This window comes from Hemitrygon akajei, chromosome 31 (genome assembly GCF_048418815.1).
Source record: "Hemitrygon akajei chromosome 31, sHemAka1.3, whole genome shotgun sequence".
Lineage (NCBI taxonomy): Eukaryota > Metazoa > Chordata > Chondrichthyes > Myliobatiformes > Dasyatidae > Hemitrygon > Hemitrygon akajei.
Window position 1 is genome coordinate 28253830 of NC_133154.1, and position 22418 is coordinate 28276247.

Here is a 22418-nt window from a genome sequence, read left to right on the forward strand (position 1 = left end):
TCAAAAAAATTCAATCAGGCTTGTAAGGCACAACCTACCTTTCAAAAAGCCGTGTTGACTATTCCTAATCTTATTAAGCCTCTCCAAATTATCATAAATCCTGCCTCTCAGGGTCTTCTCCATCAACTTACCAACCACTAAAGGAAGACTCATTATTTTATAATTTCCTGGGCTATCTCTACTCCCTTTCTTGAATAAGAGAACAACAACCACAACCTTCCAAACCTTCGGAACCTCTCCCGACCCATTGATGATGCAAAGATTATCACCAGAGGCTCAGCAATCTCTTCCCTCACCTCCCACAGTAGCCTGGGGTATTTCTCATTCGGTCCCGGTGACTTATCCAACTTGATGCTTTCCACATCCTCTTCCTTAATATCTACATGCTCAAGCTTTTCAGTTCACTGTATGCCATCCCTACAGTTGCCAAGATCCCTTTCCATAGTGAATACTGAAATAAAGTATTCATTAAGTACCTCTGCTATCTCCTCCATCTCCATACACAGTCGATTGATCCTATTCTGTCATGATTATCCTCTTCTTCTTCACATACTTGTAGAATGCCTTGGGGTTTTCCTGAACCCTGTCCACCAAGGCTTTCTCATGGCCCCTTCTGGCTCTCCTAATTTCATTCCTAAGCTCCTTCCTGCTAGCCTTATAATCTTCTAAATCTCTATCATTACCTAGTTTTATAAAATTTTTGTAAGATCTACTTTTCTTCTTGACTAGATTTACAACAGTCTTTGTACACCACGGTTCCTGTACCTTACCATCCTTTCCTTGTCTCATTGGAATGTACTTGTGCCGAACTCCACGTAAATAACCCCTGAACATTTGCCACATTTTTTCTGTACCTTTCCCGGAGGACATCTGTTTCCACTTTATGCTTCCAAGTTCCTGCCTGATAGCCTCATATTTCCCCTTACTCCAATTAAATGCTTTCCTAACTTGAGTGTTCCCATTGTGATGGGGTCCTGAATTACCCCTATGAACTGTGTTTTGAACACCAGACACCTTCTTATTGAGAGAGAGAGAGAGAGAGAGAGAGAGAGAGAGAGAGAGAGAGAGAGAGAGAGAGAGAGAGAGAGAGAGAGAGAGAGAGAGAGAGAGAGAGAGAGAGAGAGAGAGAGAGAGAGATGAAGACTGCTCGGAAATGGTGTTATGGTTTCTCAGCAAGCATGATTACACTTTTGCAAGGACACTGTCAGCTTCTGTATTCTTACAGAGAGAGAATGCTTGATGGACAGCTGGTGTTCAGCATGGTGAGATGGATAGAAGGTCAGCTGATAGACCTACAGACACATGGTTTTGGATACTGAATGAGCTTTGTTGTGCCCACAGAAAAGGTGGGTTTGGAGGATCGATCAGATGGATTGATCAGTGGCTCTTGCAGTGTGAAAGGGTGTGACCGGTGGGGAGTTGGCGTTATTCACGTGTCCTACCCTCGCCTGGGCTGATAATTCCAACATGGAAGGACGGTCCCCTTTGTTGTGGTCACAGTGTGACTTCTAAAGGATTTCGGAGGACAACGGGAAGATCGACAGCATCAGCTCACATGAAGAACTAAACTTCTCTCTCTCTCTCTCCATCACTACTCAATCCCATAGCACAAACTGAACTGAACTTTACTCATCACCGTAAGACTGTATCCATTCACCCTTCACTCCTGGGCCTGAAGAAGCTTGGTTTTCATATATTTCCATATATATGTATACACACACACACATATATATATAAAATCATTGCTAAACTGTTTAATATATCTGAATTTATATTACTGTATTGTGTAGTTACTAATAAATACCCTTAGTTAGTAGCAACACTGGTCTCCAAAGTGTTTTCTATTTCTGCTGGTTCTTTAACCCATCACGGGGTATGTGACGCTATCTCTCTCCAAAACTATGGTACAGGAGATAGAATTGTGATCACTACCTCCAAAATGCTTTCCCACTGAGAGATCTGTCACCTGACCAGGTTCAATGCTAGATGTGCTAGCATTGGAGAGGGTACAGAGAAGGTTCACAACAATGCTTTTGGGAATGAAAGAGTTAACACATGAGGAGAGTTTGATGGCTCTGGGCATGTTCTTACTGGAGCTTAGAAGTATGAGGAGGGCCTCACTGAAACTTACTGAATGTTGAAAGGCCTAGATAAAGTTAATGTGGAGTAGGTGTTGCCCATAAAGGGGGAGTCTATGTGCAGAGAGCACATTTTCATAGTACGGGGATATCCATTTAGAATGGAGATGAGGAAGCACTTCTTTAAGCAGAGGGTATTGAATCAGTGGAACTCATTGCCACAGACCTCTGTGGAGGTCAATTCCTTGGGTTTATTAAAATCTGGGGATGATAGGTTTTTTTTTATTAGTCAGGGCCTCAAAGGTTATGGGGGGAAGGCAGGAGAATAGGAAAAGGAATCAGCTGCAATGGAATTGCAGAGAGATATGACGGACTGAATGGCCCAGTTCTGCTCCTGTGTCTTCTGGCCTTATGGTCACAATTGGGATAAGTGTGAGGTTTTGCACTTGTTAAAGTCAAATCGAGGCCAGGTATGTTAAGTCTATGTTAGAGCCCCGGAGAGTGTTGTAGAACACGGGTACATTGTTTCCTGAAATGGAGGCACAGGTAGACAGTGCTTTTGGCTTTCTGGCCTAATCAATTATGGCACTGAGTATTGAGGTTAGGAGTAAGTTCAGAGATTCTGTTGCAGATGTATGAGCTGTTGGACTTGAAATATTGTGTTCAGTTTTAGTCACTCTGTGAGAGGAAAGATGTGAAACTGGAAAATGTGCAGAGAAGATTGATAAGGATGTACCAGGTCTTTGGGCATTAATAATTGATAGGGAGCAGCTTGTAGAAATTCATAAAATCATGTGAAGCATGATGCACTCAGTATTTTTCCCCAGAGTATGGGAATAAAAAGCTAGAACATAGAGGTTTAAGATGAGAGGGGAAAAATTGAATAGAAATTTATTTTACATAAAGGACAGTGCATACTACATGGATGGAAGAAGCTCCGAGAGGAAGTTGTTGATACAGGTACAATAATGTGCAAAATGCATTTGGATAGCTACAAAAAAGCCAACCAAGGTGAAATTCACATCTCAACCCTAGTGATCCAGAATAATTAGTTTCCTTCCTGACTGATGTCTCTCCAACATTAGTAAACATTGCAGTGACCTACATGCTAGCTACATCCAGAAGACTTTGAACATAAATTACCTTCTCTAGTTCTGAGTCAGTGATTCCATATAATTGAAAATGATGTGTCTTTGAGTCCCTACATACAGCTTGGGGTCATTCATTACTCTATATTTCTATTCTAACTTGTTCCATTGATAATACAGGTGCAGATGCTCAGGCCAATGATGTAATATGGATGCTGACCTGAGTATTGTTCAAGAACATGCCACACATGATGAACCAAATGCTGAGACAAGTATTTATTGATGTTCCGTTTGCTCTGTAGCATCTGTGGGTGCTGGATGTAGGGGCAACAGGATGAGAATTGACAGCAGGCCAAACAAGATTTGGTTCCTGCTTGGAGGCCCAACAAACTGATTACTCCTCTCACCAAACAAACCCATTCAGCAGATACTCCAACCTGTCAACTCCGCAATGTCACCCAAGTTTGGTTCTTTGATTATTGTGTCTTCAATGGAGCCACTGGTCTGAATTTAATATAATAAGAATCAGTATATAGTAAACATGAGGGATATAACTACCCATATAAGAATTATAATCAAAGGTTATAATGTCTCATGTTAATTTCTGTTAATAAATACAATATTTGCCCCTCTCTGATCCACTCCACGGAGCCTGCTCTTTTCTGGTTTAAAATCCAAAATCCAGTTATGTGCACTTGAGAACTTCAATATTTGAACTATAGTGATCTCACCAGAGTTGCTTATGGAGGTATGGGCAAATATTGGCTCTCCTTTCCCAACTCAACTGTCACATTGAAAATTAACCAGCTGACATTTTGTCTCACACTTCAATTTCCAACCTGGTTTGGTCACAATGATTTAATTGATATTCATTAATATGAGACTATCTTCATAAATGTCACTGATTCTTATTGTGATAACCATTCCAGTCAAGGTGACACCTACGTACAACATCCCTTGGTCAACATCTTCTGGATTGACCACAAAACTATTTATTTAATTTCTTTTACATCTATTTTCAATGTGTTTCTGCAACTGTTAGAATCTGTGATTTACAGTTTGGAGATCAATGGAGTGATCTAGTGCTTTGCTGTCTCTGAGGAGATTCCGGAAAGCAGCAAGTGCAAGCTTCAAGGTAAAGAAAATGCTATCCATTGTTCAACTCCATTTCACTGATTGTCGCTTCCACAGTCCGCCAATTAAAGTCCTCTGCGACTCTCTCTTTCGATGATGTTGGAGGATGTTACCGAGGTTTCTGCAATTATGGATATGCACTATGGCCTACAAAATTTTCAGCCTTATGCTTTGTATATTCTGTATTTTTGGCTGAGGGTGATGTGAGGTGTTGATGTTCATTGCATTTTTTGTGGGGGGCATGGGAAGGAGGCTTGGGTCAATGTTGTCATTGTGTTCTTTTTTTCATTTTTATGTGAGGGAGGGGGATTTGGAGGCTAATGTTTTGTTGAATTCCATGTGGAGGGAACAGGGGTTTGTGGTTTTTATGTTTGTGCTGCCATGATTTTGTGAGTGGAGGCCAGTGGGTTTGCTGTTTCTCTATGAACTGATTTCCATGTTTTTTCTTTGTTTGTTTCATAAGATCAATTCTCACAGTTGCATACTGCATACCTACTTTGATAACTGAATCTTTGAACACAACAATCTCCATTGTTGCCTCAAAGATATGGCTATCATATTCTTCTACTCCCGGAATGCCCTAAATGCAAAAGAGAACAACTTTCTGCTTCACAACAAACCTTTATTGAAGTTTCACAGATTTATCAGCATATACAAACCGCTAGTATTTAAATCCACACTTCCGATATCTAAGTTCATCAACACATATATGTCCTGAATCTTATTATTGCAGTTACTTTGATTCAGTTAATTGAAAGATTACTGATTTGTTAATAAAGCTATATTGTGTTAAAATGTAGCATCTATGTTACTTAACAAATCTATTAGCCAAGATTAATCACTTAACTTATATAAAGCAATAACCTGCTGGAGGAACTCTGTGGATCAAACAGTATCTGTGGTAGGAAAGGAATAGTTGATAGTTTGGGTCGAGACTCTATGCTGAGGATACCTCTATCAGTTCTAATACATGATCTTGACCCAATGTCAACAATTCCTTCTCCCCCATTGCCACCAACTGATGATGCTTGACACACTGAAGATTCTTCCATCCTCCTGTTGCTGATCTAGATTCCAGCACCTACAGTCTCACGTTTCTCTGCTGAATGTTCATCTGTTCTCACATTTCAGCTTCCAATTGTTCATTGCTGGCAGTCAGATTTATTGCTTGGATAATTAGTTTGATCCAGTAATCACACTGATCATGCATTGATAAGGGGAATGTAGCAGCCAGAGGGAGATGACAAGTTCCCCATCAGGCTCTGGGAGAAAACTCTGCTGTTGAGAGATCCACAGAACACAGAACAGAGTGGAGGAAGGCCACATTATCAACACAGTGACCCTCTATTGAATAGAGCTGACCACTGACCCAGAACACTGAACCAACATATAAGAAGGTTGTAGGAGCTAACTCGGTGCACCAGGGAGAGTTTGATGAATTGTCCAAGGATAAACAGAGCCCCTTATAATTGATAGTTCAGAACATTGTAGTACAGTGTGGACAGGTATATGAGTTGATTGTATAAAAAAATGGACATTTAGCTTTATAATTAGCTATGAATAACTAAGCAGTGTCTGGAACCTTTATGCAGGAATGCATAAAATGGAGTGTCAGAAGATATTTAGGAGTGGTAACTCCAGAGCCCAACATCTGCTGAAGAAATGTCCTCAACCCTGACTCAGAGACGAACTCACTGCATTTAAATACCAACATGCTTACTTGGAGCAGGTAATGTATGAACACAAGTGGAGGTTGTGAGACTAAAAAGTAACCAGAATTGTTTGAATCTACATACCAAAGCTTTGATGTGTTTGAACTAATCGTGATTAATGAAGAAAAGTTATCAGGTAAAATTATTGTGGGGTGTGTTTCTCATGCACTGTATCAAATACAAAATAGAGGATTGAGTGGATGAGTGGGCGGGGAGAGAGTTGGTGATGGGGGGAAAATGTCCATAGGCTGTGGGAGGGAATTTAGTTAGTTGGAGAGAGTGTCAATGGGTTGTGGGAGGGGATTCGGTGATGGGGGAGAAAGCCTGTGGGCTGTGGGAGGGGATTCATAGGGTAGATAGAGGGTCTCTGGGCTGCAGGAGAGAATTTAGTAGACGGGGATATGCTGGTGATGGGGGAGAGTGTCTATGGCCTGTAGGAGGGGATTTAGTTGGTGGGGAGAGTTAGTAATTGGGAAGAGTGTCTGTGGGCTGTCTGAGGGGTTTCAGTAGGTCAGGGAGTTGGTGATGAGGGAGGCAGTCTGTGAGATTGTGGGGTGGGTTCAATGGTTGAGGAGAGCTGGTTATTGGAGAGTGTGTCCATCAGCTGTCCATGGAGTGTACATGGAGTGTGCCAGGAGTTTCTGTGGGTGGGGAGTTGGTTATTGGAGAGAGTGTCCATGAGCTGTGGGAGTCTGTTTGGAGGGTGGTGGAGTTAGTGATTGGGGAGCGTGTCCATGAAAAGTGGGAGGGGTTTCAGTGGATGGTGACAATCAGTGATGAGGGTGTGTCTGTAGGTTGTGAGAGGGGATTAGTGAGTAGGGGAGAGAGTGTCCATGGGCTGATGTAAGGGATTTTATAGATGGGGAAATTCTGTGATTGGGGAGAGTGTCCATGGGCTGTTGGGTTTTAGTGAATGGGACATATTACAGTGGGTCATGGGGAAATGATAATCTCATTCACGTCACTGGGGTTTTGAGATACATCAGCTAGAATCTATGGATAAACTGGGAGAAAATTTCTGACCTCACTTTAAATGTTCCAGTATGTGCAACCAAATCAGGCTGGGGATTGGATGTGGAATGTGTTGGGTGGAAAATATTTGGGGTATGGTTCATTGATCAGACTGGGGGAAGGGGTTGGAAGCTGTTTGGGATGTCACAGGATTGGTGCTGTGGACACATTTCTAAATGTACGCATCTTTTTGACTACTTCCCTGCTTTGGATACAGACAATTTTACCACAGCGTCCACCAGAGTTATGAGCGTGACGAAAATCCCAGAATTCTCCTGAAGAATTTTATGAAACTCCATTGATTTGCGTCTTCATATTTCTTCTTCAGGTACTCATACCTCGCGTCAGCCCTTTCCGCATCCTCCATCCTGCCCTCATCTTCATATTTCTCCTTCTCACTCCTCATATGCTCCATCGCTTCCTTCAGCTCCTCCACACTGCACTTTGTACACTCCTCAAGCTTTATCCTGATCTTCCTCATGATCTCCTGATTCCTGCATTCTTCAGCCACCATCCTCTGCTGCTCCTTCTTCACCATCTCCTGTTTAAGCCTTGAGAGCTCCTTTTCCAACTCTGACAAAAGGGGCAGAGGATTAATTGGTTAGTCCATGGAGAGAGTGGTGAAGGATTAATTTACAAGGTGTGTGTGACAGGACATTGAGAGGGATCTTCACTCACTGTTCAATCTAAGACAACACACATAAAATGGTGGAGGAACACAGCAGGTCAGGCAGCATCTATGAAAATGAATAGACAGTCAACATTTCAGCTGAGTTCCTATTTCAGGACTGAGGTGGAAGGGGGAAGATGCCAGAATAAAATCTGGGGGAGGATAAAGATATGAGCTGGAAGGTGATAGGTGAATGCAAGTGGGTAAAGAACGTCAAGGGCTGGAGAGGTAGTAATCTGATAGGCGAAGAGAGTGGATTATCAGAGAAGGGGAAGGAGGAGGGATCCAGGGGTTAGTAATAGGCAGGTGAGAAGTAAAAAATCAGAGTGGGTAATAGAGGAAGGAGTGGGAATATTTGTTTAACATTAGCAGGAATCAATATTCACGCCATCAGGTTGGAAGCTTCCCAGTTGGAATTTAAGGTGTTGTTCCTCTGCTCTGAGCATCGCCTCTTCTTGGCACAAGAGGCTATGGACGAATGTCAGAATGGGAATGGGAATTGTAATTAAAATGTTTGGCCATTGGGAATTCCTGCTTGTGGCGGATGGTGCGGAGGTGCTCTTCAAAGTAGTCCCGCAATTTACAATGGTCTCACCAATGTAGAAGCTGCATCGGGAGCACCAGACACAATAAATGGCCCCAGCAGATTTGCAGATGAAGCATTGCCTCACCTGCAAGGACAGCCCTGAATGGAGATGATGGTGGAGGTGTATGGGCAGGTGATGTACTTAGACCGCTTTCAGGGTTAAGTGCTGGGAGGGAAATACTTGGGAGCCGGGGATGGGGCGGGGGCGGGCAGACGAATGGATTAGGGAATTGCAGAGGGGGAAATCCCTGCAGAAAGTGGAGGGAGAGGGCGGTAAATATATGTTTAGTGGCAGGATCTATTTGGAGATGGTGGACGTTGCAGAGGATGATGTGTTGGATTCAGAGACTGCTGGGGTGGTAGGTAAGGACAAGAAGAAATCTATAACTGTTAAGGGAGTCGGAAGATGTGATAAGTGCAGGTATTCTGGAAATGAAAGAGCTGCAGGTGAGGTCAACATCAAAACTGGTGGGAGGGAAATCCCATTCTTTAAAGAAGGAGCATCTGCAAATTTCCTCGTGTTTACATCACTATTCAACTTGTTTTGTTTCCAAAAGGTCAATCTTCAGATATTTTCAGATTATTCTTTACAAATACAACATATTTAAGGTTTCATCTCTGTACTCCTTCTCAATCTCCTCTGTTCTTTGGTTGGCCGCAGATATACCCCTGACAGAAGAGACAAATATAACTTTCCCCACGACCCAGCTTAGCCTTAGGGATGGGAAACTTTCCTGCTCTCCCTCTACGTCTTCCACAACAGTCAGAACAAATCTTGGAAATAGTTGTGCTCCAGCCTATTAAAGTGCTAGTTGTTAAAGTGCCAGTACGTGGATCCTGCCCACATGTGTGATAGAATGAGCTCTGCCCACAACAGGTGGTGATCCGAGCACGGCACCAGGTGTATTGGAGAATGTTGCAGATATATCTCATGAGCCGTGCCATTTCCAACCTAGAAGTCAGTAGGCAGTGGAGTCTTTTTGCAGGGACTAGGATGAGAGGAATCATCATACAGGAGTAGTCCATCTTCTCATGGTCAATGGACACAAGCTCCCATCACCCAACTACCCCAAGTACCTGTCCCCCTCCAGGCAGAAACCACTCAGAGCCGACACGTGCATTTCTCTCTCTGCAGTCGGTGTCCCAAACCTATCAGCTTGTTCCATCTCCAACACTATCCTAACCCCAGGATCAGTGGTGGAGGAATCCTTAGACACCTCAGGGGAATCTGAGCATGTTGGTGACCACATGTTGTCTAATCCTGGGTAACAAAAGTGGAGAATGATCTTGCTTTTAGAAACCATCTTGGAAAGGCTGATCAGAGTATCATTGAATTTCTCATACAAATGGAGGTTCAATAGTTTGATCAAAAACCTGGTTTATTATACCGATAAAAGGGAGATTACAATGGAATGAGAGAGGAGTTAGATCATGTAGATTAGATACACAGGCTACATGGTGGGAGAGTAGCTGCAGGAATAGGACCCCAGCAGACATGAGACTGAAGGATGGCCTGATTGTTCCTGGCTCTGGAAGTCCTCACCACAATCCTTTGCACAGTCTCTGAACCCTGGTAAACAACTCCAGGAAAAATATACCTCATTTGGAAATGGGCAGCTCTTGACTTCCTCTAGAGTCTGAACAGGATGCACAACCTTTATGGTCTGTGTCCTCCTTGTTACCCCATTCACTGCCCCAGCAGCAACACTGGGAAGTCCCCCAACCACTGGAGCACCCTTACCCTCTCTGCCCCATCAAAGGGATCAGTGTCCCATGGCTATTTTCCATTCCCATCACCCACGGGCATGATCAAGTTAAATGCTGGGGTCCTATTCCTGCAGCTACTCTCCCACCATGTAGCCTGTGTATCTAATCTACATGATCTAACTCCTCTCTCATTCCATTGTAATCTCCCTTTTATCGGTATAATAAACCAGGTTTTTGATCAAACTATTGAAACTCCATTTGTATGAGAAATTCAATGATACTCTGATCAGCCTTTCCAAGATGGTTTCTAAAAGCAAGATCATTCTCCACTTTTGTTACCCAGGATTAGACAAAGATAGTACATACCCTTGTAGGTTCAGTAACACAATGTTTTAGAAAGCTATCACAAATGTATTCTACGTAGCGCTCCTCAAAATTGCCTTGACCAATTTGACCTGTGCACTCAATGTGCAAGTCCCCATCACACCTGCCGATCTATTCTAACATGGATATTTTGTTATTGCCTATGCCACTGTAGTGTTATTATTTCCTGCCACCACTGGGTCCTACTGCTCCTTGTCTTGCACCATCTTCCCCACTCACTCCTGGTCTTCTATGACTCCCAGTATTGCACACCTCTTCACCCCTCTGAGACTAATCTTTTACTTCCCTACTTCCTATAGTACCTCCGACCCTCAACCCATGCCTGACGCTAACTTCACATCTTGCATTGTATTCAATAGCCTGTCTAAACTTCCTGTCTCTGAAGTGGACAGTTCTGTCCTCAGCAAGGGCTTTCTCTTCTCTTCCATGAAAGCTCAGTGAGTTCAGAATTCAGAATCAGGTTTATTATCACCAATATGTGATGTGAATTTGTTGTTGTATGGCAGCAATACGATATAGGGCAAAGACATAGCATCTATACATTTCAAAAGTAAATGAACTGTGCACAATAAAGGATTAATGCAGGTATTCATGATTGAGTTCTAATTACATCATATTCCAAGTTCTCCTGTTGTCTCTGCACCTATATCTCTTCAACAAGGATTACTCACTCCTCACTGATGGCCACTACTCCAGCCTCAAATCTACCTCCTTCTCTAGGGCTCCCCACTCTGGCCTTCTGCTTATGTTCTTTGATAGACCCAACATCAACTTTTTCTTAATATGAACATGTCCAAGAATATCAACACACCCCTCCCTGATCTCGCTATGACTTTGGTCCTTCTGATGTATTCTGAGGTGAAGTTCCCAGCAGGAGCATTTCACATTTTCAGCTTTCAGACTCGAAGAATTAATCTTAAATCTCCAGATACACTCTAACCAGAATATTTTGAGCTCTTTGTTTATTTTCTCACCAGAGACACGCATTCGTTCCTGCATCAGATTTCTCTCCATATACTGTAGCTGGTCTTGCCAATGGCTTCTCTCTTCCAGGAAACGGGCAAGGACAGCATCCCCCTACAGAGAGGAGATACAATCATTTACGTCCAACTCTCTCTCATCACGAGTCCACAGGAGACCAGAGACAGGCTCTCACCATCAAACGCGTTGTACTGGGGATTGATACACAATTAGGGAACTCCTCTTTCCAATCTACTGGAAATTGGCAAGACCGTGATTGGAGACTATGTACAACTCATATCATGACCTTTTAAACTGACACAAGGATAAGCTGTATAAACAACACACAGAGGTGATGACGAGTAGAGAGATGTGCTCTGTGAACGGAGAAGGATCAGGCAAATCGAGCACAAAGTGGGATAATGCAAATGTCCGTTATGGCAGAAAGATAAACAGAAGCATATTATCAAATGGGAGAGTTTGTGAATTTCTGAGATATAGAGAGATCTGGGTATCCTAGTGCAAGATTCACAAAATGTTTGTGTGTAATAACTGCCAGAGATAGTGTGTAACAAAAGTAGAAGTGTAATACTTCGCTTATATCAAGTTTTGTTGAGATTGCACCTGGAATATGGACAGTATAGGTCTCCTTTAACACTAACTCAGTGGAAGCAGTTCAGAGTTGGTTTCCTGATTGATACCTGGAAGGACAGATTACCTTATTAGAGAAGGTAGAACAGACTGGGACTAGACTCTTCTGTGGGAAAACCCAGAACTAGGGGTCACAGACTGGATGGTTAGTGTAAGGAGATGGTCGTGAATTGCAAATCTGCATTAGTTAAAAGCTAGCTTTCCAGATGTTATGGAGAGTGGAAATCAAATACACTATTGTTGAGTGAATGGAAGGAGGCAGAGGGGGGAGTTTTCTGAATCCATGTAAGGCAGAGTAAGGAAAAGCTATGAGAATTGAAAAGTAAATGCCTTGCTGTAAAATATTGAACCTACCTCCATCTCATTCTTGGTCTTTTTATTATACTCCTTGATGGCTTTATCAAGATTGATGTTCAGCTCCTGGTAACCACCAGATCTCCGGTAATGTCCAGTTGCCAGATTTGCTTTAATTGATGACATTTCTTCTCTTAAATGTTTCTCACATCGCTTTTCTGACTTTTCCTTGATCTTGTCCTTGAGTGTTATGAAAAAGGTTTTCATCTTCTCCTGGGATTGAAGGAAAGGTATACAGTAAACTATGATATAAAGTATTGCCCCTCAGTCCCTCTCCCTAAGGGGGAGATCTACACACCAATTTTATCACTGAGTTCTCTCTCTCAGGGAGAGATCTGTACACTGACCAGTGTCTCTCAGCCCAACTCACTCAGGGTGTATCTGCAGAGTAACTCTACCTCTGAGTCGCTCTCTGTCAGGGGGAGATCTGTAGAAGAAAGCCCTTAACTCTGAGTGGAGTCATTGGGGTGTTGTTGTGACGGCATTTTTTTAGCAGGCTTTTTTTTTTATGTGGCCAAGTTGCTAGCTCAATGTTCAACCCAGCACAGATGGAAAGCGTGAAAGGGAGCAGCTGGATTCGAACTCGGGAGCCTTCGCTCCAAAGTCCGGCACTGATGCCACTACGCCACCATCCGGCCAGTGATCTTTATACAAACTAGAATCTCTGCCACTAACATTAAAGGAGTGACCTGCACTATTCTCTCATTCTCATTCTCTCTCTCTCTCTTTCTCTCTCTCTCTCTCTCCCTCTCTCTCTCTCTCTCTCTCTCTCTCCCTCTCTCTCTCTCCCTCTCTCTCTCTCTCTCTCTCTCTCTCTCTCTCTCTCTCTCTCTCTCTCTCTGTGTGTGTGTGTGTGTGTGTGTGTGTGTGTGTGTGTGTGTGTGTGTGTGTTGGGTGCAGGGACTATAGTTCCTAGATGTGACAGTTGGTTAATTACTGAACATTGGAAGCTCACCTTCAGCTGTTTGATGTATTTATCACTGTTGCTGTTCATAATTCTTTTCTGGAAGATATCAAATGCTTCTATGCTCTTCTTATTATAAAGGTCTTGGAGTTGGCTCATAGTAAGATCATCAGGATCTGAGAATTTGTTCATTTCATCTTCATAGAATTTCAGGGCATCATCTACTGCTGCTTGGTTTTCCAACTCCGCTAATTTGGTGACACAGCTCTCCACACATGGTACGGCCCCATCTGCCATCATGTCCACGTATGCCTTGGTCAATTCAACAAATCCTGTGTGGGAAGTTTCTGGAGGTCAGTGCCTGGGGATCTGATCACACTCTCAATTCCCAATCTCCATATCACAATGTACCCAACCCATTCTCACTCACTTCCAAGGGGATCCCAACCCCTCCATTTCTCTCCCATCATTCATATTCCCATTGGGACCCACCCCTTTCTCATTCAAACCCACAGTCCATGCTCCCAATGGGATCCCGTCACTTCCCATTCAATCCCACAGTCCACACTCTCCAACCTTCCCATTCAATACCACAGTTGATACTCCAAATGGGACCCCATTCCTTCCCATTCACTCGCAGTGGACTCTATATCTTCGTATTCATTCCTCTACACTTATGCTAGTATCCCATACCATCCCACTCATTCCCAACCTCTTCCCATAAATTACCAATGGGATCTCAGCCACTTTCCTTTCTTTACATTGTACACTCTTCCAATGGGATCCCTACCCCTTCCCTTTCACTTCCATTTGACACAATTCAAATGGACCCACTCCTTCCCATTCACTTCCATTGTACACACTTCCAATTGGATCCCAACCTGTTTTCCATTCATATCTGTTATACACACTTCTAATGGGATCACATTTCTTCCCATTCAAAGCCACTGCCCACACTCCCATGTTCTCCAATAGTATATTCCCATTCCAAGTGAATGTTTCAGGCTGAAACCCTTCACCAGGACTGGAAAGGAGAAGTCAGAAAAAGGTGGGCAAGGGGGGAGGAAGAAGTCCAACATGGCAGGTGATAGGTGAAACCAGGAGAGGGGGAGTGGTGAAGTAAAGAGCTGGGAAATTGATTGGTGAAAGAGATAATGGGCTAAAGAAGGGGGAATCTGACAGGAGAGGACAGAGACTATGGAAGAAAGAGAAGGGGGAAGAACACCAGAGGGAGGTGATGGGCAGGTAAGAGGTTTAAGAAATCGATTTTCATGCCATCAGGATGTAAGCAACCCAGATGGAATACAAGATGTTGCTCCTCTAACCTGAGTGTGGCCTCATTGTGGCAGTAGTAGAGGCCATTGACTGAAATGTTGGAATGGGGATGGAACGTAGAATTGAAATGTTCTTCTGTCCTCCCCTTTCAGATCCCCTTACTCCAGCCCTTTATCTATTTTACCAATGAACTTTCCAGCTCTTTTACTTCACCCCTTCCTCCTCTCCTCATTTCACCTATCACCTGCTACCTTGCACTTCTTCCTCCTCCTCACTACCCCATCATCTTATTCTGATATTTCCTCTTCCTTTCCAGTCCTGACGAAGAGTCATGGTGCAAAACATCAACTGTTTATTATGTTCCATAGATGCTCCCTGGCCTGCTGAGCTCCTCCAGCATATTTATGTGTTCCTTTGGATGACCAGCATCAGCAGATTTTCTCATGCCAGGTTAGTGTGTTATACTGAAGAGAGGTGGTGAGGTTTTGCCCGGTTACTTACTCCTGCCTGTGATCAGCTGACCCTCAACAACTCTCTTGACTTTCTTGTGGGTGTGAATGTAATTGATGAGGTTCTGCTGCTCCTTGACAAAATCCTCATCCAGATCCTTGTCTTCCAGTTCCTGGAGCTGCTTGAGTTTCTTCCGGGATGTGGGAATGGGAAATGCAAAGCAGCAACGTGAGGGAAAGTTATCGCGGATACACCTGCGGAGTTCATTATATTCCTTGTCCTGCTCACTGATCTCACCTGGGGAAAAAAAACAGGAATCAAGCAGGAATCACCCTTACTGAGTCTGTTCTCCCATTCCCAACATGGTGACTGTTACCCACAGGGCTGTGGGAAGGAACTGGGGAAGGACAGGAAAGAAACGGGGGGAGGCAGTTTGTGAGGTGTGACGCTGAGGGACAGGATGTGTGGGAGGGGCATCAAGTGCATTGTAGTTGGGTCATGGGTGACTTGTCTTGGAGCGAAATGATGTGACATTAGTGTCATACAGAGTAACTGAGGATCATATTGATTGAGTGGAGTGTGTGTATGTGGGAGAGTGTCATCAAACCATACAGCTGAAACTCTGATGGGAATGAGGTGTCATCTGGGTGGGAATGGTGCATTTATACCATCAAACCAGAGGATGGTGTATGCTGGCATCAGGTTATTACCGGGAATTGTGAGGTAATGTGAATGTGAACAGGGCAGGGGAATGCAGAGTCAGTGGGGAATGAGAGATGTGAAGGGGCTGGGAGACCCTGGAGTGTTTATGCACAGATTCTCAAAGGTAACAGGTTGCCCCTTCCTCCACCACCCCTCACACACTGAATTGAACCCTGGCCCCTTTCCAAGTTTGCCCTGGCTCCTCAGAGACTGGCACTGCCACATACTCACTGTCCTTCAGTTTCAGATTGTACTCCAGGTACTCATTCGGAGTCACATCTTTTCCATCGATGTTCATATCCAGTGTCAAATCACGGATCACCCAGACAAATTCAGGGAAGAAACAGACAAAATCCCAACTGTCACAGGCATCGGGCTGGGACTTCATCTGGATCCGCTTAGACAGTTCAGTCACAAAACTGGGAGCAACGTTAAGGATAAAGGAATGAAGGGTTGGCAGGAAAATGGTGATGAATGTCAGTCACTGTACAGATCTGTCCCTGAGACAGAGGAACTGAGGCGCTTGTCAGTGTAAAGGTCTTCCCTTAGAGAGAACGACTGTGGCACCTGTCAGAGTACAAATCTCCCCCTTGAGAGAAAGGAACTGAGAGACACTTGTCAGTGTACGGATCTCAGAGAAAACAGGAGGTGTCTTGATTCTGTTGCAGCAGCTGGGATCAAGTGAATCAGTGAATATTTTATGTATATTTGATGCCTGAGTAAACTCAAGATGGAAATTTGGAGGGTTAAAGGGTGAATAAGGTGGTTTTAGCTAAGAAAATTAAGGGGAATTCCTAGTGACATAACAAATACTATATATTAATGATAGAAGTGTAACATGGGGTGAATAGGGCCCTTGAAAGCTGGAAATGTATTTGTGGAACTACTGGAGATGGGCAGAGTTCTCAAGCAATATTTCACAGTCACAGTGGACAGTGAAGACAAGTACCAGCAAGTGCAGTGGGATCTTGGTCAGCTAGGCTCAGGAATGTCAAATGGAATTCAGGTAAGTACGTAGAGTTACATTTTGGAAGGACTAAGCATTGTAGAAATTTTACATTGAATGCAAGGGCTCCAGGTACCTTTGCACAACAGAAGGACCTGGGATTAGATGTGCATGGTTCTTTTAAAGTGAATTCACAAGTAGAGAGAACGGGGGCATGAATAAAGTTTTTAGCAGGCTAGCTTTGATCAGTTAGTGCACTAAGTTTGAAATGGGTGGTTACACTACGATTGTACAGAGGGTTGGTGTGGTCACACTTGGAGTATTGTGTACAGTTATGGTCACATGGTTATAGCAAGGATGGGATTAAACCAGAAAGAGAGCAAAGAAACATTTAGAAGGCTGTTGCTAGGAGTCATGGAACTGAGTGGCTAGACACCTTGGTCTTTATTCTTTGGAGCATAGAAGACTGAGTGGTGATCTCACAGCTGTAATAATCAAATCATGAAGGACATTGATAGAGTCAGTGGTCTTTGTTTGCAAGGTTGGTGAAATGAAAACTACAGGACATAGTATTATGGTTAGAATGAAAGGATTAATAAGAACTGAGATGTTTTTTTATTGACAAAGGGCGGTGACTATATTTACCCAGCCAGCAGAGGAAGTGGGTGAGTATTGTGAATTAGGCACATTTATGAAGTATGTGGACAGCTATGAAGACGACAAGAATTCAAAGGGATATGGGAATGTGCTGGAAAACAGGATCAGCTTGAGAATACATTTTAGTCGGCGTTGACAAACATAACTGAAGGGATGCTTCCCCTGTTGTATAAATCAATGACTCTGTGATTGAGAGACAATGGTCAGTATACAGATATATGCCAAACAAAAAGGGACAGAGAAACATCAGTCCATGCACAGATATCCCACTGAGAGAGACAGGGGCTGAGAAAAATTATTCAGACTACAATATCTCCTAATAAAGTGGAACTGAGAAACATCAGTCACTGTGCAAACATTCCCGAGAGAGAAGTACAGAGAGACACTGTTCACTGTAAGGTATCACCCTGGAAGAGAAGGACTGAGAGACACCAGTGAAGGATACTGTAGGTCTTGCAGGGATTGCTGGTCTATCTTTCTTTGACCATTGTAAATGAGGATGCTGCTCAGAAGGATAGTCAATAAATAGATAGAGTAGTCATTCTGGTTGTCTCCCTGCAGGTAGAACAGATGACCAGTTAGTGAGAGCTGTCCCTCAGAGACCAGTCTCATAGATAAGCATCCCATCTCTGGACATTTCTTGCTCAGTGTTTACAGAGGTTGGTGGGTGAGGCTTCTCACCACAGCATCCTTCCTGTCAATGCCACCAGTGGCAGGTGTATGGCCAAGGGAAGCCTTACAAACCGAGTCTCAGCCAGTGTTCACTACCACAGTGCTGGGAGAGGAACACTGTCATGGCACCTTATCATCCTTTTCATTTGGGAGGGTGAGGATGGGATTTGGTGTGGGTGGGGGCAAGAAACGGAGTGGATAATGGTCTTGTATCACAAACAGTTCCAATGAAAATAGGGCAGAATTCCTCCCTGAAGCTCAGCATGAACCTGTGATGACAATGTCAGTTTATTAATTAAGCTTTACTTTAAATCAAGATTGTAAACAGCATTTAAATGTCCACACTGCCTGTGGTGGGATTTGAACTCTGGTCTGTGGATCATTTCTCTGACTGTGGGTTACACATTTGCTAATGAAATCACTGTTCTGAGGAGAGGGATAGTTGTGAGAGAGGGACTGACCTTCTCAGGATCTCCCAAACCCTCGGTGTCCAACAACAGGAGGACCTCATTTGGTCTCTGAGGGAGGGATTGACACCACATCCAGATTCCTTTGGTGTGAGCCTGCATGGTTGAAACTACTGAGAATCCTGCAGAGGGAGAGAGACAGAGAGGTGAACTTTGCAAGAACGTAAGTGAATCTGTGAGTTCCCTATTCGTAGTTTGTGAGTGAGGAATCAGGTTTGGATGGAATTGTCGGGAACATGGAGAATAAAATGGGAGTTTTGTCAAATTCATGAAATAGAACGTTTGATGGTTGATGCAGAGTCAGATTTAGAGCAAGTAACTCTGGTTGCTATTAATGAGACCAGTGTGTTCTCTGCATCCATTTGAGGCAAGCATGCTGTTGGAATTCCCCAGATGTCTCTAGATCCATTGTCCAAAACAATGATGGGAACACCAACATGACACCAATAGATAGACAATAGACAATAGACAATAGGTGCAGAAGTAGACCATTCGGCCCTTCGAGCCTGCACCACCATTTTGAGATCATGGCTGATCAATTCCTATCAATACCCGGTTCCTGCCTTGTCCCCATATCCCTTGATTCCCCTATCCATAAGATACCTATCTAGCTCCTTCTTGAAAGCATCCAGAGAATTGGCCTCCACTACCTTCCGAGGCAGTGCATTCCAGACCTCCACAACTCTCTGGGAGAAGAAGTTTTTCCTTAACTCTGTCCTAAATGACCCTACCTCTTATTCTCAAACCATGCCCTCTGGTACTGGACTTTCCCAGCATCTGGAACATATTTCCTGCCTCTATCTTGTCCAATCCCTTAAGAATCTTATATGTTTCAATCAGATCCCCTATCAATCTCCTTAATTCCAGCGTGTACAAGCCCAGTCTCTCTAACCTCTCTGCATAAGACAGTCCAGACATCCCAGGGATTAACCTCGTGAATCTACGCTGCACTTCCTCTACAGCCAGGATGTCCTTCCTTAACCCTGGAGACCAAAACTGTACACAATACTCCAGGTGTGGTCTCACCAGGACTCTGTACAAATGCAAGAGGATTTCCTTGCTCTTGTACTCAATTCTCTTTGTAATAAAGGCCAACATTCCATTAGCCTTCTTCACTGCCTGCTGCACTTGCTCATTCACCTTCAGTGACTGATAAACAAGGACTCCAAGATCTCTTTGTATTTCTCCCTTACCCAACTCTACACCGTTCAGATAATAATCTGCCTTCCTGTTCTTACTCCCAAAGTGGATAACCTCACACTTATTCACATTAAACGCCATCTGCCAAGTATCTGCCCACTCACCCAGCCTATCCAAGTCACCCTGAATTCTCCTAACATCCTCATCACATGTCACACTGCCACCCAGCTTAGTATCATCAGCAAATTTGCTGATGTTATTTTCTATGCCTTCATCCAAATCGTTAAAGTAAATGGTAAACAGCCGTGGTCCCAATACCGAGCCCTGTGGCACCCCACTAGTCACCACCTGCCATTCCAAGAAACACCCATTCACTGCTACCCTTTGCTTTCTATCTGCCAACCAGTTTTCTATCCATGTCAATGCCTTCCCCCCGATGACCTGTGCTTTGATTTTACCCACCAATCTTCTATGTGGGATCTTATCAAATGCCTTCTGAAAATCGAGGTACACTACATCCACTGGATCTCCCACGCCTAACTTCCTGGTTACATCCTCGAAAAACTCCAACAGATTAGTCAAGCATGATTTACCCTTGGTAAATCCATGCTGGCTCGGCCCAATCCTATCACTGCTATCTTGATATGCCACTATTTCATCCTTAATAATGGACTCTAGCATCTTTCCCACCACCGATGTCAGGCTGACAGGTCGATAGTTCTCTGTTTTCTCCCTCCCTCCTGTCTCCAGTACATCTCCCACCACCAACAGCTTGACAATGCAAGTGTGCTCTGTGTGTTGCAGGTCTTGGCATAATTTCTGCAAGACAGGTGGTAAATAGAGGTGGAAGTTTACAGCCACTGCTCTTACCCTTCTTCTCTCCCGCGAGACAGTTCATGAGGTAGGACTTCCCTGTACGAGCAGCACCAACTACAGCCACAACAACCATTGGATCCTCGATGGACTGGAGGACCTTCAGAGCCTCTGGGTTAAGTTGCATCTTCCCATCCTTGTTATAAACTAGTTGCAAGGGTTTCTCCATCTTCTGATTGGTGGCAGCAGCGGCTCCAGTTACTGACATCAGACAGTCCTTTCCCAAAATGTCTACAAGGTCAGAGCAAGTGAATCACACTCTGATTGAATCAAAATAAATGGAACAGACAAGACACAGAGTACATCAGGCAAACACCTACATCTCAATCCTGAGCCCCTGGAGGAGATCGCAAACTTTAATTTACTCACTGGGATCTGTTAATCCACAGTACACGCCAATCCCCTATACCAGTGAGTGTATCCCAGTGTCTACAGTGTTCTGTTATTTTATATATAGTCCCTCTGAACACCTGGAATAGATTACAGCAGGTATCTCACTCCTGGGAATATGTTGTACAAAATATAATTTCCCAAATCCTTGCATTAGATCTAACCCTCTAAAGCACTCCCAATGATCTTTTTCTCTCTGCAGAGAAAGTTCCAAACCCCTGGATTAGATCTCAGTCTGCTGTTCACTCCAGAGAGTCAATTTTTGTCTAAAATAACACCCCAAAGAACCCTTCTGTTACTTACTTCAAGGGATCTGTTGTGATATTGTCATGATCCTGTCTGAATAGCGGCAGGCATCCAAGATCCAGTGCTCCAATTCCCCAGAGTATGGTTATCTGCCACTATCCCTCAGAGACTCAGACTCACAAGTATTGCCAGCCGCATTCCTTCATGGAAAGTCTGTACTTAAAGGCCTCGTGCTGAGCACCCAGTACTCAATCCTAGGAGATCCATTTCTAGTACTACTGTTTGTGATTTTGCCTTTGGATTTCATTTGTATTATGTTGTTTATTTTGAGTCTGAATTAATTCTGGACCTTACTCTGCTCTTGGATTAACCACCATCCATAGGTCTCTTGTTACAGCATGACCGAGCCATCATGAACTCAGCAGGGTATGAATGCCTGCAAACCACATCGGCCAACCAGGGAGCAACTGTAGGCAGACCTGACAACATGCTTCGGGAGATTCTCACCACTCTGCAGAAACTCCCATACTCTAGTAGGCAGGATGCAAGTAGCTACCAGTTCCAGTCATGTTCCAGCTGGAGACTCTGTCAATAATCATCTATCCTCCATCAGGAAGGCCTTAAAGCCCTCTGCATCTTTGTTGACAAAAGAACCAACCAACTCCCCTCCACCACCAACTTCCTCTGTCTGACAGAACTGGTCCTCAACCTGAAAATGTTTCCATTCAGCACCTCCCGTTCGCAGTTCCTGATGTTTATAATTATTGTCCTATAGGTTTGCTGAGTATGCCCGCAGGAAAAAAATCTCAGGGTTGTACGTGGTGACATCTATGTACACTGATAATACATTTACTTTGAACTTTGAATTCCCACTTTCTCTAAACATAAGGGATAGCTATGGGGACTCGCATGGGCCCAAGCTATGCCTGCCTCTTCGCCCACTGTGTAGAACGGTTTATGTTCAAAACCTTGCCCAGTTTTACTCCCCAACTCCTCCTCCACTACATTGACGACTGTATTGGTGCTGCTTCGTGTACCCACGCTGAGCTCAGCAATTTTATCAATATTGGCTCTCATTTCCACTCTGCACATAATTTAACTTGGGTCCATCTCTGACACCTCCCTTTACTCTCTGCTCTACCTGCCTCCATCTCTGGAGAGAGACTGACAACCAACATCTTTTATAAACCTAATGATTCTCGACTCCACTGTTTCAGCTGAGGAACAGTGAGTGTCGCTGTCAGAGCCCTACGGAAGTTGGGAGAGAAAGTATAAAAGGAGCAGCTTCGGGTAAGGCTGGCCTTTTTCATCTTCACAGGCATGGTAAATGCCGGCGTCAAAGGCCTAAATTCAGCAGCAAA

The 22418-nt window shown here is 43.8% G+C and overlaps 1 protein-coding gene across 1 annotated transcript in view; it reads right to left on the minus strand.

Moving 5' to 3' along the window:
* Positions 1-6284: 6284 nt before the first annotated feature.
* Positions 6285-22418, minus strand: part of LOC140719200 (guanylate-binding protein 1-like) — a 41565-nt gene continuing 25431 nt past the window's right edge. Inside the window, exons 2-10 of the mRNA XM_073033639.1 lie at positions 20419-20652; positions 18403-18530; positions 17715-17824; positions 15829-16085; positions 15016-15261; positions 13291-13571; positions 12336-12548; positions 11345-11447; positions 6285-7596 (exon numbers count right to left, since the gene is read on the minus strand). Coding sequence (XP_072889740.1) covers positions 7268-7596; positions 11345-11447; positions 12336-12548; positions 13291-13571; positions 15016-15261; positions 15829-16085; positions 17715-17824; positions 18403-18530; positions 20419-20629 — 1878 coding nt within the window. The 5' untranslated portion in view covers positions 20630-20652 and the 3' untranslated portion in view covers positions 6285-7267. The remainder of the gene's footprint in view (positions 7597-11344; positions 11448-12335; positions 12549-13290; positions 13572-15015; positions 15262-15828; positions 16086-17714; positions 17825-18402; positions 18531-20418; positions 20653-22418) is intronic.